The sequence below is a fragment of the Ranitomeya imitator genome, chromosome 3 (assembly GCF_032444005.1).
Source record: "Ranitomeya imitator isolate aRanImi1 chromosome 3, aRanImi1.pri, whole genome shotgun sequence".
NCBI lineage: Eukaryota > Metazoa > Chordata > Amphibia > Anura > Dendrobatidae > Ranitomeya > Ranitomeya imitator.
In genome coordinates this window covers 113,853,693-113,872,406 of record NC_091284.1, presented here as the reverse complement: position 1 = coordinate 113,872,406, position 18,714 = coordinate 113,853,693, and the positions used below count along the sequence as shown (strand labels likewise).

Sequence of the window (18,714 nt, the reverse complement as noted above, 5' to 3'; positions counted from 1 at the left end):
ATTTGGGTTGATCACAATAGATCAAAAAACCCCAGATAACAATTAATATAGTCAGAATCAGTTGCACATTTCCATAAAAGTAATATTACATGCTAGTTGTTAAATAAAATAATAATCTTGTATTATATGGGTGAACTGGACTCTTCACAGTGAGAGCCATGCTGATAAATGAGTTGGACCAGATGACCTAGGAGGCCCCGTTCAACTCTACTATTCTATGATTCTAAGTAGGATCCCAGCTGGGAACTTTTTAAATTAGTCTTTTGTTTCCTCCGAACACTAGGGGGATCATCCATACTCAAAAGTGGGGTTGCAATCAGTGTTCAACAGGGATCATGGAAAGGAATGTGAAAATTGAAAGATATTTCAAGAAAAATCTAAGTGAGAAAAGGTTGCAGAAGACAGAATGTAAAATTATAAAATCAGATTATAACCTTTTCATTTCCTTAGCTCCCTTCCTGCAGAAGATCTTTACAGTGCACTTGATACTCATTCTAAGTTTTGTTATGTGGGCCTATACTCACCTGTTTTGCCGTTGATGGGTAGCCATAATGGTTGCAACAATTTATTCCCAAGTTGAGAACACAAGAACGGCATGTTAAAAACTTGCAGCATAGGTCACTTAAAGATCACAGGATCAGTATCTGCACTGGTAACTGTATTTTCAGGTGACTTTTCAGAATAAGCCGTTGTGCATACATGAGTAAAAACACCATTTCAGACCATTTTATAACTTGTGTGTTTACTTTTTCACTACACGCAAAACCTTAGCAGTTTCAGCTTGTGTTTTCCTACTTTCCCTCCAGTTTCTCCCATCTCTATAGAGTTTACTAAGCAATGGGTGAGGGGTGTAATTTGATCCCTCACTGCAAAACGATGTGTAGATGATTTGAGCATTTTTGGAGAGTAAATGATCAGTGAGGGAGAAATTTAGTGCCTGATAAGTGGGGAAAGATGCAGTTTCTCTAAAAAGACTATATGATAGTTTCCTATCTTTATGTGAACTGTTTTATGGAAAAAAGGAAGTAGAACTTTGCATACCTATAAGTGTTTTAAGATAATATACTTTTTCTTACCTTAGTGTTAAATGCATAGCTAAATAATGTTTGTAGGTTTTTAGCAAATGTCTCAGACTTTCCAGTTTCAGTCGCAAAGAGGATTGTTGCTTTTGTCCTGGCCATCATAGATTTCCGCATAAGCATTGAAGCAAAAAGCACTGCCCTAAAAAAAGGACATAATATGCATTAAGCATGTAATGTATACAACCAGCAAAATATTTCAGATCAACACATCATCTATTTCTGTAACAGGATTAACACGTGGTTTCCTACGAGGCCAGCGGTTTTTTCTTCTACAATACATGTCCGCCAGCTAAATGGTCTGAAAGTTATCTGATTTCGGCAGCCTGCTTACTCCTTATTACAATGTTGAAAACTCCCTTAAAACCCATTGACTTGTCAGAAAGGATGGATGTGATCAGAACCATTTTATGTTACTGCAAGTATAAAGACTTGGTTCCCATTCAGATATCTAACTTGACGATCTTCTTACTTGGAGATAACACTGAATTTGAACTCTTTCTTCTTTGGCTTACTCTTCTCGTTATGCCACTTGTGAGTTTTCCAAGCATCAATCTGAAATAAAAAAAAAATTACAAAGCTTTGTAAACATTTATTTAAGTACATGGAGTTACCTGTATAAAATAGACAATGATTTAGGTATCAAACTTATGTATCATAATCTTAAGCAATGTCATGGAACACAAAGTAAGTAATGTTTTTAGAAGAAGTGGAAGATTGGCTCCATTGGCCAAAAATTACGTTTTCTAAATTGATCCGAAGACACAAAAGTCTCAGTGCTTCAATATTCATGTAAATATAAAATCTAGAAACATTTGGGTATAAAAAAAAATCAAAGCATGCTATTAAAAGATGCCATCCACCAAAATGCATTATCACGATAAACTTTTAACATCCTGAAGTTTAGATGAATATTAAATCTAAAATTGGTTAAATTGCAAAGTTCTTGTAAAAAGGAGCAACTTTGCTAATTTCTTGTTAATAAAATTGCTCTCTGGTCTCATGGATGGACTCATATTTTATTTTATTGTTTATACTGTAATTCGTAGCCTAGGTTACAGACCACCAATGCAGTTTATCAGAACAAGTCGAACAGGGTCTGTCTCATAAGTGCTTTCCAATAGAGCTAGTAAACACTGCCCTGAAGCGGGTTTGATCTCTGGAGAGTACTGATAGCTACCGATCCAGCCAACTACAGTGTCCTTTCACTCTCACAAGGCTGAAGAGGCAAAGCTGCTGAGTGAAGCTCCAAAAAAAAGCATAGATCAGGCTAAAAGCACAAGACTGCCGCTGGTCCGAACTATGGATCAAACAGGGACAGACTGCCCCAGTGAGCAGGAACCTCGAAAGCTGGGGAGCTGTGCTCTCCTGCTTCAGAAGATGAGACAAACTTTAAAAAACAGATCCAAAAAAATGTCTTAATTCAGCATTACACAGCTCGGGGGGATGCTGGTCTGACTTTATGGCATGTGTGCACTTGTTGGTCTTACAATGGGAGATACAAAAATTGAAAATCAGGTAAAAAAAAAAATTAATATATCATCAAGAGAACCAGTTAGTTAGGGAAACTAAACATTTCTTTCATTTTTTATATTCATATTCCAAAAATAGTTTTATGTCAGAAGTCATAAATGGCTGCATTTGTATGAAGATCTAATAGGTTCTCCGCGTTGGTCAATGCCAATTCAGAGGAAATGAAGCACTTCGAAATCCCATGAAAATCCATTAGCTGTGTCACATAAAGCCTGGACTTCAGGCAGACACATGAAGGTGCTGGGTCATCCAGAGCAATAGACCCTCTTGGCAGTCATTCTCAGCTCTGACTATGTTAGGGTCTCATTAATCTCTCTATTTACTTAATATTCCTTGATAGAGTAACTAAAATCGAGTTTTTAAACAAAACAACCTCTTTAAAAGAATGTTAGTCAATGACTTGGGTATATGGGCTGAAGAAGATGCAAAGGTACTTTATCCGGAGGGGCCAGAAGAATGCTTATTGAGGTGCAATGTATAAAATGACTCTGGACAAAAAATTATTGTTAAAATGGTATTTCAGCCTAACATATTTTATACCTACAGTATTTAGTTTAAAAATACTAAACTGTGGAAAATCTGACCACTTCAATGCCTAAATGTCACCAGAAATGGGTGCTAGAGGATTTTGAATAGCATAGTGGTCAAGTGTATGCCCTATTACACCATTCAAGGTGTATGGTCCTCACTAAAGCAGCCACACACGTTGGTGATAATTTCTTCAGGCTATAATATTCCTTTAGAAATATTGTGGAATAATATTACAATTAAGTTGCATTACAATGAATTAATTTTATACACAGTCAAATGATGACATTAGGAATTAGGTAGGTGCTCAGTTAAAGTTTTTCTAGCAATGAGATGACATCTATGCCTGTGAACGGAACAGAATCAGTGGCTTCAAGTATAAATACGATATCATGTCTTTTGTAGACTTTTCTCCTACCTGATAGAAGTAGAAAGGACTCAGAATGTAATTAAGCATTTCTTGGTGAAACACTTTAGTGATGCTTCCTGACATTGGGGGAACAAGCCAAACCCAATCTGCTGGACATCCTCCCCTCAACCGGTATTCGTTCTCCATATGCTTCATGAAAGACTCAGATGCAGAATGATGGTCCATGATAGTCACATTTTGTTTCTGAATATAGAAATGTTATACTAGAAGTTACCTTCTGCTTGATATTATCAAGAATTGAGGAGAAGAGGTTGCGACGGTGGTATGGTGGTAGAAGAATAGTGGTTTGCGTGATCAACCCCTTTCAACTGAAGAACGGAGAGAGAGTACCAAAAGTGTACCCGTTCATGTACTGAGCGGGATGAAAGTGATCTGTAAAGCTGTGCAGTGTCAGTGCGCTACCCGATGAACAAAGGGGAGTACAGTGTGAATAATTAATTACCTTTATTAGAAGTCCTCAATTCACTTAAAGAGTTTTGGGCTCCGGAAGAAGCCTTCATCAGGTGTCTGCTAGTAAAGGTAATTAACTATTTGCAGTGTACTCACTTTTTTTCATCAGGTAGCGCACCAGCACTCTGCCACTGTACAGATCAATTTCAAGAATATGTATTTTATCATTAACATTTATTAGATTCTTTGTAGGATAGGCTTTCTAAATATAAACAGTGCACATTAGAATATTAGGATATATGTTCTACTGTATTAGAGATTATTGGAGATTAGCTGGATTACAACTTTTTGAATTTTGGGGCATATGCATTTGAAAATTTAGACAAACATTACAAAAATCTTCTAGACAAGTCAATCAGTTTAATCAGAATTAATGACTGAATCAGCTACACTTAGACACAGATAAGCTGAAATAACGTGAGTCTTATTTTGGCTTTTGAACATCTATCTAGTTTGTTTCTACCTCGCTGATAAATGACATTCAGTGGTGAAACGTCTCATTTTTTTTCTTTTTCTTGATTCAACTCAACTTGGCAGAGTTTGAATCAAACAGTTTCTGAGCTAATCTTGTGTCATTTTGCCAAGATCCTCTTTGTGGTTTCTTCAAAACTCAGAAGGATACATTCTAGAGACAAAGGGATATTTGTGGTAACCCAGTGCCCATAAGATCTAAAGATGGCTGTCGGGAAAAGTGGGCCCACTAGGTCACTAACAAATTTGAGTCACGACTCATTCAGGAAGTGGAGTCCAATGGATTGTACCCTGTTTGTGACCCCTGACAAGGTAACACCTGAAATATTGGCCGAGAGTCAGTGTTAACATGCAGTACCAGGGAAGTAGGCAGGAATTATAGTTGGACATAGCATGGGTTGAGGATGGCAGGGTTCGGTTGTATGTCATGGTCAGGCAGAGGTTAGGGTCAGTAGATTAGTCAGAAAAAAACAAGTTGAGTGGTAACAATAGGAAAAAAAAGTACACTAAAGCCGTAGGGAGAATTTAGCACATACTGACTCTTCCATAGGCCATACACTGATGCAGGTGTGCAGCCCACAAACAGTGCAATGTAGGAGAGAAGCATTGCCAGGCTGAAGAATGGCAGGCACCTACAAAGACGAGATGGCAAATTTGTATTGGAATTCCAAGTTGGGTTGTAACTGTTATTTCCAAAGTCTTGTGAGAAATAAAAGCAGGAATCGCATTGTTTTCTATGGGCAATTTCTTTAGGGCCACTGCTTTTCTGCCCATATGAACATATCATAGCTCACATTTAATTTTTCCTTTGCAATTTATAACATGCAGCTTGAATTCTCACTGGTTGCTGTAGACTATAGGGGTCAAAGTTTATTGGACACAGTCATGTTACATAAACCCCAAGTATAAACCGTACAATGACAATCAAGTTTCATTTCATGGGATAATATGGAATTTACCCACAATTTATACATTGATCTGACATTTTCCAATATGGCAGAACTTACCTGGAAGCTGTATAGCACGGCTACATTAATTTCAACAATGGCATGGTCTTTCCACAGTGAAGCCAACTTGTGCGTTTCTAGGCCCATCCTCTTTCCCACTTCCTGAAAATTCACATTGTGACACATTAGATATTGTACTCATATAGAGAGAAAAATATAAGATCAAAACCATAGGTAATGGTTCCATAGACGTGAATGGGATTATTTTTGCAGCATGTGCATGGAAATGAACGAAACTATCACAGATTATAAGAAATCTAAAACTGATACATTTTTCCAAGAAGAAATAAAAATGACCAAAAATGTTATATAGTCTCATGATAGCCGAGTGAATAATTTTAGCATCATATTTCTTTAATTTTTTAAAAAATCTTTTAGTAAAGAATTTTAATTAAAACAAAAAAAGTTTAACTCTTTCACGGCCTTTGATGCCGCCTCACACGCCAAGCCCACACTTGATGGCTGAATTAATCAGCCATCATGTGCCTCTAGCAAGACGCGGTTGTTAACCTGGTAAATCCTGCTGTCTCTGACAGCGGCATTTTACACATCCCGGCAGGGGGCATGTCGGTCTTGGCTTCCATCGCGATCATGGGGACATAATGCGCTGTCATGACAGCCAGGGTCGGATGATGACTGCCATGCCTGTCTTGACGATTCTCCTGTGAAAGGCAGCCTGTAGCTGCTGTTCTTAAGCGACTGTGATTTTCAGCAGAAGCCCTGCTATGTATAGCACAAGCGATCAGAAGGGCGCAACTTCAAGTCCCATAAGGGGGCTATTAAATATAGTAAAATGTGAAAAAAGTTGTTAAAAACGCCAAAATTACAGTTTTTGAAAAATTACAGCAATAAGATGTACCCCCAAAATACTATGAGTAAAAACATCAGTTCAGGGTGCAAAAATAAGCCCTCACACAGCCCTATATCCCGAAAAATGAAAACATTACTGGTCTCGGAAAATAGTGAAAAAAATAAAAAAATTTGTTACAAATTTCTGAATCTATTTTTCACCAATTACGGTAAATAAAATTAAAACTATACATGTTTGGTATCTGTGTACTCGTACTGACCTGGAGAATCACATTGCCAGGTCAGTTTTACGATATATAGTGAACATCGTAAATAAAAAAGGTTAAAAAAAATTGTGAAAATGCACTTTTTTGCAATTTCAACACACTTGTATTTTTTTTTCTATTTTCCAGTACAGCATGTGGTAAAACGAATGGCGTCATTCAAAAGTACAACTCGTCCCGCAAACAAGCCCTCATGCGGCTATATTGACGAAAAAATTAAAAGGTTACGGCTCTTGGTAGAAGGGGAGGAAAAAAAAAATTAAAAATCCCCATGTCATGAAGTGGTTAATAGTGATATAATATATTATTTTCTTTTTGAATAATTTTAGTGTAGTATTCCTATTAATTTGTATTTAATATTTGTAGCATTTCCGTAATTTCTGTGTTATTTGGCCGTCTACATGCCTTCTGCAGAATTAATCAGGCTGATTAAAATAAGTAATGACAAGAATCTGCCCTGGTGAAAATGACAGTCGCCTAGTACTTTTAGAATGGGTTTCAGAGCACACCAGAAATGGGTGGGCTACGTGTCAGTTCCTGTCGCACTACTTTCCCATGCCTGTGCTCGCTGCAAAGGTTTCACTTACTTTCTAATCCTAATAATGAAGCTGTTAACCCTTAACCTCAGCACAGCTAACCATTGTGTGAGTCCATTACCTCCAGCACGTTGTACCGTTGAACGTCACAGAAGTCTCGAACACCAATTTCTGTCCCCATGTACCAACCATTAAAGGGGCATGCTGTAAATTCAATACCTCCAGCCTCAAGCATCATGCTAGAAACTGCAGGTAATATGTACCACCGCAGGTTAAGATCCTTAAACCAATTGAATCTGTTAAAAGAAGACAAACTATTAGTCACCTGAAGAATACTGCTACGCTGCTCTATTATTTTTATATCCAATACGCTATACAATGCAAAAAAGTGCAAAATTAAGGGAGTCTGCTGGCACAAAATGACTGTCCAAACAAACCACTTGGCATGGCCAAACAGTTCAGTTCTATTTTCATCCCCCTTTTCCTTGATTCACAGTTCTGGCTTTACAGGAGCCAGAGAAGAAAGGAGATAGATGGATAACAAGTGCAGTAGATGAGAAGGTGTCCTGAATTGTTTGACCATGCCTAGGATGCATCGATCACTTGTGCTTGGTTTGAACAGTCATTTTGGGCTGACAGTCTCTCTTTAACAATTTCCAGGAGTGTTCGTCTATAGATCAGGGGGCTGAACAGTGGGTGCTGCTACAATTGCTGTTAGACATCTTTATGTACAGCAGGACATGGCGGCCTTCAAATCCATCTCCCAACATAATCTAGCAGAAGTACGGTAATAAAATTTGACATATGAGGATTTGCCTCTATAAAGACTTTTTTTTAATAACCTCCTATAACAAACCCGCCCTATCTATTCATCTTTACATTCATTCAATGTATATACGGTACATTGATAGATACAGTACATATCCGAATACGAAAGTTCACAAGATTGTAAAAGTATTTTTGAAATAATCTGATTTTCTTACTTTGGGTGTTCCATTACGACTTCAGACACCAGATCTTTTGGCAGCTCAAATAATTCTGGGTCCTCACCATTTGCCTGCAGGACCAGAGGAAGAACCTCAAACCGCTCATATTTTGGCTTCCATCCAAGCTGTATACATAGCTAGCAAAACAGTATATGTGTAATTACACAATGTACAAGATTCTTTATCAGCATTCAGTATTTCCTTAAAAGGGTTGTCCGGGACAAACATATTGGTGACCTAACTAAAGTGGAATAAATCCAACACCTGGTACGCCAATAAATGAGCTGATATCTGCTCTGGCAGCAACGGATGTAAGCAATGTAAGGAGCAGAACCACGCAGCTCCTTACATTGTTTAATGGCTGCTGCCAAGTACTAACGTTTATCTCCTATTCACTTGAACGATAGATCATCAACATAGTAATCTTAGACAACTTCTTTATGCTCAATCCAATTATCACATTTTTTATACTTGGCTCAGTAACACTAAAAGCAGTTATCTGAGAATCTATCTCTGCGACTGTAAAGAAGCCATACACTAATGGTATTTTGGCCAACGCTAATCTCTCCTGACTCCTCATACAGATGAACAATCAGATCAGACAAGTGTTTTCTATGGAGCGAGGAGCAAAAGCCACAGGCAGCAGCTTATCTCCCAGAAAAATAAATGGAGCAGTCATCTAAATTTGAAAAGTTCAATTCTTCACTCCCCTCCCCCCCACATCATTTGTTTTGGGAGAGTCGGGAGGCACATCAGATAGGACCAAATTTAATCCTTGTATACAGAGTGTGAGGTGTTCAAGAAGGTATTCCCTGAAATAATGCCACATTTGTATGCCATAAAAGTTTATGGGCCTCAGTTGCAATACCTGACACGGCCTTTGGCAAAAAAAAAATCAGACCCTTTATTGTAATCTTGGATAACCTTAATAAACCTGAACAAAAATTAAACTAAAAATGTTTTATGTCTTCAGTTTAGAATTGTATCTTCTAAAACCCGGAAATGATGTTTTTCTTAATTCAAGTGCAAAAAAATCAGTGACATAGTTTACAAAAAAGTACATAACATATAAAACTAACATGAGCCCACACCAAAAGGGCCTCCACCTATTCCCCAACCCTTGGGAACAGGAGGACAAGCAAGGCTCAAATTACAGTGAGTGGGCACCCCTTACTTATCCGATGGTGACCCGTCTGGGTTCTGTTGTCTACCTAAGCTTGCCAAGTTTACCACTAGTGTCTAAGTTTGGCTCCTCTGGAAAAAAAATGGATTTCAGGGTGGGATCATCATCCCTCCCACTAGATAAATAGAAAGGACATCATCCTATAAGGCAGTGTTCCCCAACTCCAGTCCTCAAGAGCCACCAACAGATCATGTTTTCAGGATTTCCATAGTATTGCATGAGTGATTGAGTTATCAACTGGTGTCATGCTAAGGAAAGCTTGAAAACCTGATCTGTTGGTGGCTCTTTATGACTGGAGTCTGGGAACATTGCTATAAGGGCACCTAATGCCATTGTTGTCATCTACAGGGCCCTTCCATTCTTATTACTTCAAGCAAATTCTCCATATCTCACATACTCAGTATGAATGTCCCAGGTTGGATCAGGAAGCTTAGGATAGAACTTGCTTTTCCTTGTCTTTGTGAGATTGATTAAGGCTGTAACCAATGTCGTGAATCTACTTGTACAATTCTATGATATGGAGGATGACTATGATGAATGGTCGTATATTCCACAAGTACATAGTTCCATGGAATCACATACCTCTGTAAACTCTATACTGCCAGGATCTCCAAGGATTGCTCCATCTTCTAATTCATACCCTGCATATTTTATCAGCTGACTGTTCCAGACTCGAAAATCATGTTTCCCATCAGTACGATGAGGAAATACAGTAATCGCAGACCTGAGAGAAGACAATGTGGGATTGCCAAGTAAAATTAATTAGCTATTCCTTTTAATTTCACAAAAAAGTGTGTTCATTATCAGTCTTTGGAAACTTTCTCATGAAATCATTATCTCCTCACATCTGTTGGTCGGTATACGTAAGAATCAAACTTCAAGAAGGATCATGGTTTCCTGTTGACTCTCAGAAGGCAATGGGTTCAGTGACAGCATGCCACTAGGTGATGAAGGAAGCCCTACATATCACATCACACATTAGAGTCCATTGCATTTTGAGGGTTCAGCTTCACCCAACGAAGTTTAAATTCAGTTTTAAATATACTGTAAATGAAGAACAGCGACCACAGATAATTGAAGATTAAAAGATCATCATAATTGAACATCAAACGACTTTTTAGGTTTTGCTCACATGTACGAATTTTCAGCCCGACAGCACTCGGATCAATGTTATTCAATAGGGCTATTCAGATGACCACTTTTTCACAGACTGAATTCTTAAGTGACAAAAATTTTATCATGGACAAGTCTTATCTATATTTTAGATGATGTGCACCTATTCAAATGAATGGGTGTAGAAAAAAAACATCGGATCCATTCTAATCATCCAAATAGCATCCAATTTTTACAGGTAAATTGCAATTTTTTAACATTGTAAACTGTATTTGTTCTTGTAAATTTTAATAACTACTGATGTATAAAAAGCAGATGTCATACAAAATGCATAGAAATGACAATACAGATGAAAAATCAAATAATTTGTTGTTTGTTTTTAATGAAAATTGGACAATTTTTATATGTTTGTGGGAATTTAGCCTAGTCACTGGGTTAAGATAATAGTTTTAACTACAAGTGTTTGAAAAAGTTCTTATTTCTAAAAGTTTTGAGTATTGTGTCATCTTTACATAATGCGAGGTACTTGAAAAATGACTCCATATTACCTTTAGGTCTCATTCACACATCCATTTTTTGTGCAAGAGAAAAAAAAACGGATCGTTTCTCATTATTGTGTTAGATCCGATTTTTATCCGTTTTTGGTCTATGCGTCGGTGTTTACCACAAAAAAATTCAAAACTTCTTCTACCCATGAAACAGTAAAAAACAGACAATATTCAGATGACTCAAGGATGGCAAATTATTCAGTCCATGTTTTCTCACAGCCCCTTGGATCTGATTGGGCAAAATTTATATTTTGTGGGCACTCAGTCCGCAGAAAGAAACTGGCATATGAATGTACCCATCTGTAGACTATTATGGCTTCATGTTCTATCCATGAAAAGCATGTATAGATCTCAAATGTGAAACATGGACATCTGAATTAGGCCTTAGAAACTATAAAATGGTGCTTAAAAGTGGAGCTAACTTTAAAAAAGTACGGACATATTTGCATCTGTGTTTATATTGCAATCATTGTACCTGAAGACCTACCTCTTCCGACAAGCCTACAACCTGCAGTAACCACCGATCGACCAAACCACTGCATGACCAGCTCTATCCTTACCTACTGTATCCTCACCCAACGCTTGTAGATTGTGAGCCCTCGCGGGCAGGGTCTTCTCTCCTCCTGTACTAGTTATGACTTATACTGTTTAAGATTATTGTACTTGTTTTTATTATGTAAAGTGCCATGGAATAAATGGTGCTATAATAATAATAATAATACCTAAAAGAAAAATTGGGGCAACTTTGCAGTTTGTTTAAAGCACCACTCCTCCGTTTTTTTTATTGCAGCCTTTGAATGGTGCTTCTAATCTAGTGTCCCTGACTCTGGTCTTATACTTACCAGTCAACATCTTCATCTTCTATCGCTGCCGCTTCGGTCATCTTCTGCAGGTTGTGACCTGCCGGATCGCTCCAGTGTTTGCTACTGTGCTGGATGTCACTACTCAATGTAAGTCTATAAGAGGCAGAACAAGGCTCTCATAGATTTACATTGAGAGATTATGATCATACCTCTGACATCCGATCAATCATATGTTATAGTCACAATATGGGGGCACGGGACCGGAGTGGTGCTGGGAAGAGCTGAAGATGGCACCTGATAAGTATAAGACTAGGATCAGGGAACTAAGATTAGTGGCACCACTCCAGTGCTGAAATTTTTTTTAAAAACCACTGGGGTGGTGCTTTAATGATAGTTTTAGTATATTTTAATTGGTCAGTTTCTTATTTGTACAGTAGATACACAGTTATAAATATAAGTTCATGTCTACCATGTACTCTACACATTGCACCTCTCATTACAGATGGAGAATAAAGTTGGATATAACATTTAGAATTTTAAAAGAAAAAAAAATTCTTTTACATAAACCTTACCTTAAGTTGCCACCATTTGAGGCATACTTTATGTGGCGACAGATGAGGTGGAACATATTTTCAGCTGTCTTGCACTGTCGGGCATCAAACACCTTTAATAGAAATATGGAATGTGTGATTCATTAAGTTTATAGCATGCTAATAACTAAAAAAAAAGTGAGATTTCACCATTCGGAGATCATCAACTGAAACCCCAAAAATATGTGTTATAAAAGCAGCAAACTTAAAGTGCAACCAATCTTGGGTACTTTTATAAGTGCTGCTATGATTCGTTTACAAACGCATGCAGATGTAGGAAAAAATGAAAAATAGCGTCTATCCTATAACTGATGCTGTATTTCACACCTTCAGTATTTGGTCAGTATTTTACATCAGTATTTGTAAACCAAAATCAGGAGTGGAACAATCAGAGGAAAAGTATCATAGAAACACATCACCACTTCTGTATTTATCACCCACTCCTGGATTTGGCTTACAGATACTGATGGAAAATACCGACCAAATACTGAACATGTGCCTTATTAAACGGAACCTGTCACCCCCAAAATCGAAGGTGAGCTAAGCCTACCGGCATCAGGGGCTTATCTACAGCATTCTGTAATGCTGTAGATAAGCCCCAGATGTATCCTGAAAGATGAGAAAAAGAGGATAGATTATACTCACCCAGGGGCGGTCCCCCTGCGGTCCAGTCTGATGGGCGTTGCGGTCCAGTCTGGGGCCTCCCATCTTCTTACAATGATGTTCTCTTCTTGTCTTCACGCTCCAGCGCAGGCGTACTTTGCCATGTTAAGGGCAGAGCAAAGTACTGCAGTGCGCAGGCGCCGGGAAAGGTCAGAGAGGCTCGGCGCCTGCGCACTGCAGTACTTTGCTCTGCCCTCAACAGACAAAGTACGCTTGTGCCGGAGCCGCAGCATGAAGACAAGAAGAGGACGTCATCCTATGAAGATGGGAGGCACCGCACCAGACCGCGACGCCCATTGGACCGCCCGCCCAGGTGAGTATAATCTATCCTCTTTTTCTCATCTATCAGGATACATCAGGGGCTTATCTACAGCATTACAGAATGCTGTAGATAAGTCCCTGATGCCGGTGGGCTTAGCTCACCTTCGACTTTGGGGGTGACAGGTTCCCTTTAAGGTGCTTTTACAAGCGCCATTTTACATGTGCCACTGCTTCAAACTGGCACATGTCAAATAACACACTTTTTCATAAAGGGGTTGTTAACTTTAGCAGTGCTAAAATAAAAACAGCATACTCAACTAGCTGTCACTGCTGCCGGTTTCCACTTCAGGTCTCCTGGCTTCCACTTTTGACAGAAGGTGAAGAGACTGATTGACTGCAACTGTAATATTCTGTCCGAGCTGGAGGAAAGTGTTAGAAGACTGTTTCTATTAACCCAGACAGAACTTTACTGCTGCAGCTAATCAGTGGCCACCGATTGGCAGCAGAAGTCTCATGAAGATGACCCTTGCTAGAAAAGGAAGCGAGGAGACTGGCATTGGACACCAGCACATGTAAGAGTACTGAAGCTCGATTTACCTGCAAATTATTCCACTGAATCCGGCCTATGCATCGGGGGGCATTTCTCCACGCCTGTTTAGCTGCGAATACCAACTCCTCATACGTTAGCTGGTAGGTTCCGGTAAGTTCAATTTCTTTGGTAATAGTTTCTAGTCTATTAAGGTAGTTTTCGATTTGGGGCCTGAAATGAATTAAAGAATATAATGGATTTAGAGATTTCTACAGTCAAGTTCAAAAATGAAATAGTGTAGATAGACAACCTAATTACTGATTGTGGTGATAGACTTCCAATTTATTCTCAGCAGTTTTAGTCTGTTCTAAATATTATGTGCTGCGGTTTCCAAGAATATCACTTGTCAGAAGAGGTAGACGAGGCAGCAGCGGCACTCAGGACCTGGTGTGTGATGGGGACTCAAGAATACTGACACATAGCACATTGTGGGGAGGGGGGGATGTTACACATTTTGCTTTTGGGGCCCTGGAGCTCGAAGAGACAACGCTGTACTAAATTTTTCTGGAGCTAAATCACCTTTAAGAATAACTTACTCTTTGAAAGACTTGTAATATTGATTAATGAACTCTACGGCTTGAGGTAGCAGAGCATCCAGTGGTATTGGCTCATCTCTTGGACCTCTCGTGTAGCAATTAGGATTCATTACTGATCCATGACAAACAGTAGACTGGCAGGTGAGGTTCTGCAAAGAAAATTGTGATGCATTCAATTATCATCATTTTAGCACCGTAGGAGATAAAAGGGTAAATAAATCTTTTATGACCAAGCCTGCAAAGGGCCTTAAAGAGAACCTGTCAAAGGATTTAGGGCTATAAAGTAAAGCCATTGCCATAATGGCACTGTGACACTGATTAATGTGAAACCTGCTGTGAAGGAATCCAATCAGTGGTTGTGGAATAAATATTCTCTACATTTTTGTTCTAATGATATCTTCTGTGCATCGGTATGCATCGGGGAGGCTTAGGAGACAGGGTGGTCTTCTGCTTCTCCGCCTCCTCACCATCTTCCTCTCTTTCTTTTACAGATCACTGATTATTCAGTGACCTGCCTTTGTAAAATTTAGCTCAGCCACCATCATTGGGATGGGCGGCGCGCGCGCAGTGTAATTCTACAGGCCAGTCTTTAATCAAATGGAGCCAGCAGCGGCGCATGCACACAGATCATGATTTCAGCTCAATTACTTCTTCACAAAATCGCGATCTGCGCATGCACCGTTTCCAGTGCCATTTTATTTAAAACCTGAAGGCCGCCCACTGCGCATGCGCCACCCACCTCAATGATGCGGCAGTGGCCGCATCTTATAGTGGCAAAATCTGCTGACAGGTTCCCTTTAATGAGTCCTCTTCTCAGGATCTACAAGCGAGAGTGGAAAGTCACTTAAAAGACTACCTCAGGAGAGCCATATATTAGTGAGTAATGTGGTGGCATAGTGAAATAGTAATAACAAAGGCCCCTATACAATTCTTTTTGTATTGATTTGTGTAAGCCACATCAACCAAATGATTTTCTGCATGTAACAATATTGCCAAAATGAATATCTATGATGGATTATAATGACCTAAGGTTTGCTACCATACAACATACCTGTTTTGCATTCAGATGTAATGTGTCTTGCAAAATCTTTCCATTCTCATAGTTTCTTAGTTTTAAATATTTGGGACAAACCATTTTTTTGCATGGATGTCCATGATATTCCGGAGCACTCTTCTAAAGTGAAAAAAATATATAGTTATCAGAAAAATGGTAGATAACAGATGAATATCCTTCCCTACTGTGACACTGTCCAAATTTCCAAATCAGGGCAGGAACATGGCCTTTGAAGAGTAAGATTAACACTATTTGAATTTTCAGGTGGTCAAACTGATAAGAGTGGAATGAGGGCAGATCAGGATGTAGTTTGATCTTAGGGAGGGCTGTGTCTCAAAATAATGTGCTTGAAATATGAAGATATTCATTTTATGCTCATGATATGTAACTCGCTAAGCTGTTTTCTTGAGTGATAAAATCAGGGCCGAGTTACAGTGAGGACAAAAAAGGTGCTAGGTCAGATGCCCCCAACCCCTATCAGCCTATATTCTCCAGTTTCCTTTAAATGGAATCTATTATCAGAAAATTACCTATTGTTTAAAATGGGCCTTTCACCAGTATGAGCATGTTAAACTGGCCACATCATGGAATAGTGGTTGCAAAGCTAAATAAACATCAGGTTTTTTTTTTTGCTTTTTTTTAATTCAGTTTCTTGTGTATGTGGTGGAGATTTTAGCTTGTAAAGTTTAGACGCTAATTTCCCATTCAACCAACGGATGCTAGTAGAGATTCCTCTCTGAGGGCATGTTCTTTTACCCAAAGTGAAATTGACCAATCATAAGCAGGAGACATCATGCAGGCGAGAAAAAGAACTTACCCAATTAAACAGCAATTGTTTTAATTTTTACTTTTTAAATCAATAGTACACATGTAATATAGCTTATCAGAAAAAAATGCTGAGCTAGAAAATGACAGTTGCTATGGATAAGATTCTATGTAGATAGAAGGGGTATGAGGAAGGGGAGCTCTGCCTTTATCTCCTCCCTCCTGTCATCTATGTAGATAGAAGGGGTATGAGGAAGGGGGAGCTCTGCCTCTATCTCCTCCCTCCTGTCATCTACATAGAATTGTATCCATAGCAACTGCCATCTCCTAGCAGTAATGGGAAAGTCTGTCTTCACTGAATAGAGATTTTACCTCAGAATTAAGATTTTTATAATAAGTGATCAATTTTGGCAGAGAAATAAGCAAGTTTTTCTGATATATTACAAAGTTGCTTATTTTCATGTGTATTATTGATTTATGAAATAAAAACTAGCAGCGATAGTTAAGCTTTAAGTTCAGGACAAGCCTTCACTGCTAAGACATGTATGACACACAGCTCTCCTTTCTCCCCAGGTCACACGGATCTCAATGCTTTTATCTACTGTGAGTATAATCAGGAGGTAGAGAGTTAAACTATGTGTCACTGCAAATACCACTCTGTAACTATCTCAGGCATCAGGGAATACTGCTGTGACAAATAACAGAAACAAAGCAGTTTATGTGATATGCTGCAGCTCTCATCTCACAGCACTGTAAAGGTACCGTCACATTTAGCGACGCTGCAGCGATCTAGACAACAATCCCGATCGCTGCAGCGTCGCTGTGTGGTCGCTGGAGAGCTGTCATACAGACAGCTCTCCAGCGACCAACTATGCGAAGTCCCCTGGTAACCAGGGTAAACATCGGGTTACTAAGCGCAGGGCCGCGCTTAGTAACCCGATGTTTACCCTGGTTACCAGCGTAAACGTAAAAAAACCAAAACACTACATACTTACATTCCGGTGTCTGTCCCCCGGCGCTGTGCTTCTCTGCACTGTGAGCGCCGGCCAGCTGGAAAGCAGATTACAGCGGTGACGTCACCGCTGTGCTTTCCGGCTGGCACTCACAGTCAGTGCAGAGAAGCACAGCGCTGGGGGACAGACACTGGAATGTAAGTATGTAGTGTTTGGTTTTTTTTACATTTACACTGGTAACCAGGGTAAACATCGGGTTACTAAGTGCGGCCCTGTGCTTAGTAACCCGATGTTTACCCTGGTTACCAGTGAAGACATCGCTGAATCGGCGTCACACACGCCGATTCAGCGATGTCTGCAGGAGTCCAGCGACGAAATAAAGTTCTGGACTTTCTGCGCCAACCAACGATAGCACAGCAGGATCCTGATCGCTGCTGCGTGTCAAACTCAACGATATCGCTATCCAGGATGCTGCAACTTCACGGATCGCTAGCGATATCGTCCAGTGTGAAGGTACCTTTAGTGTGTAGGGGGAAGCAGAACAGACAGTGCTGTGAGATGAGAGCTACGGTGTGTCATATTACTCTAGATCTGTGCCAGCTATCAGGGCATTATTGCGCAATTCCTGGAATAGAAGCAATTAAACTGGCAGGATCTGCTGACAATTATATAATAAAAATCACCAGTAAACAAGGGCTGTCCACCGTTTAAAAATATTTAAAAAAACGACGCAGCCTACTCAAAAAATTAAAGAAATCTATACATAGAATTATACATTAATTTTGTTTTTTAAAGCAGGCTGAATGATTTTTCATATATTATCAATTCAACACTGCCAGCGTTGGAACAGAGTGTGGGTTTATGGCAACTAAAATTAATGGGAGTGAATAGAAATACCATAGATTATTACAGTCACCAGGAAGAGATGGATTACCGCCTCCTCTCTCCTCCTCTCCAGGTCACCATGAAGTGACCGGAGAGCTTCATACCAATCCTTATCTTTGTGTACTGTGCTTCTATCGTGGTGTACAGAGTGTATATATAATGAATTCTGATTTAAGCTATATCATTTTCTGATTATAATAATCAGGTTGCCAACACAAATTTGTTATTTCTTAGTCATTTTATACTGTTCTAGAGGATCCATCAGTGGCACCAGCTATATTAATTATTGTGTTATCACTTACCTCTAATCCTGCTTTAATTTCGGCCATAGCACTTTTTGTGCCATTGGATTTGACATCCTCTTGTTTCAACGAGCTGAAAAAAAATAATATGACCCCGGGTGGTTAATAGTGAGCAGTAGAGTTGAGCGACCTTGACCTTTTTAGAGTCGAGCCGGGTTTCGCGAAACCCGACTATCTCAAAAGTCGGGTCGAGTGAAATCGGCCGATTATGACGTAAAGTCGGGATCGACCGAAACACGAAACCCAATGCAAGTCAATGGGGGAGCATAGTCGGCAGTGAGTGGGGGCCAGGAAAACACCTAGAGTGCCCATTTTAATGTCAAAACCATCCATTCTTCTTAATGAAGCTTGTCAAGCGTAATTTACCTTATAATAA

General features: G+C 39.3%; 1 protein-coding gene across 4 annotated transcripts in view; it reads right to left on the bottom strand.

Annotated features, from left to right (window-relative positions):
• Positions 1–18,714, bottom strand: part of NOS2 (nitric oxide synthase 2) — a 73,962-nt gene that overhangs the window by 27,705 nt on the left and 27,543 nt on the right. For all 4 annotated transcript variants that reach the window (XM_069761302.1, XM_069761303.1, XM_069761304.1 and 1 more), the window contains 12 exons: positions 18,339–18,411; positions 15,431–15,553; positions 14,380–14,528; positions 13,852–14,014; positions 12,313–12,404; positions 9,859–10,000; positions 8,091–8,230; positions 7,229–7,403; positions 5,499–5,600; positions 3,559–3,753; positions 1,552–1,634; positions 1,077–1,221 (listed from right to left, as the gene is read on the bottom strand). In XM_069761302.1, coding sequence (XP_069617403.1) covers positions 1,077–1,221; positions 1,552–1,634; positions 3,559–3,753; positions 5,499–5,600; positions 7,229–7,403; positions 8,091–8,230; positions 9,859–10,000; positions 12,313–12,404; positions 13,852–14,014; positions 14,380–14,528; positions 15,431–15,553; positions 18,339–18,411 — 1,582 coding nt within the window. The remainder of the gene's footprint in view (positions 1–1,076; positions 1,222–1,551; positions 1,635–3,558; positions 3,754–5,498; positions 5,601–7,228; positions 7,404–8,090; positions 8,231–9,858; positions 10,001–12,312; positions 12,405–13,851; positions 14,015–14,379; positions 14,529–15,430; positions 15,554–18,338; positions 18,412–18,714) is intronic.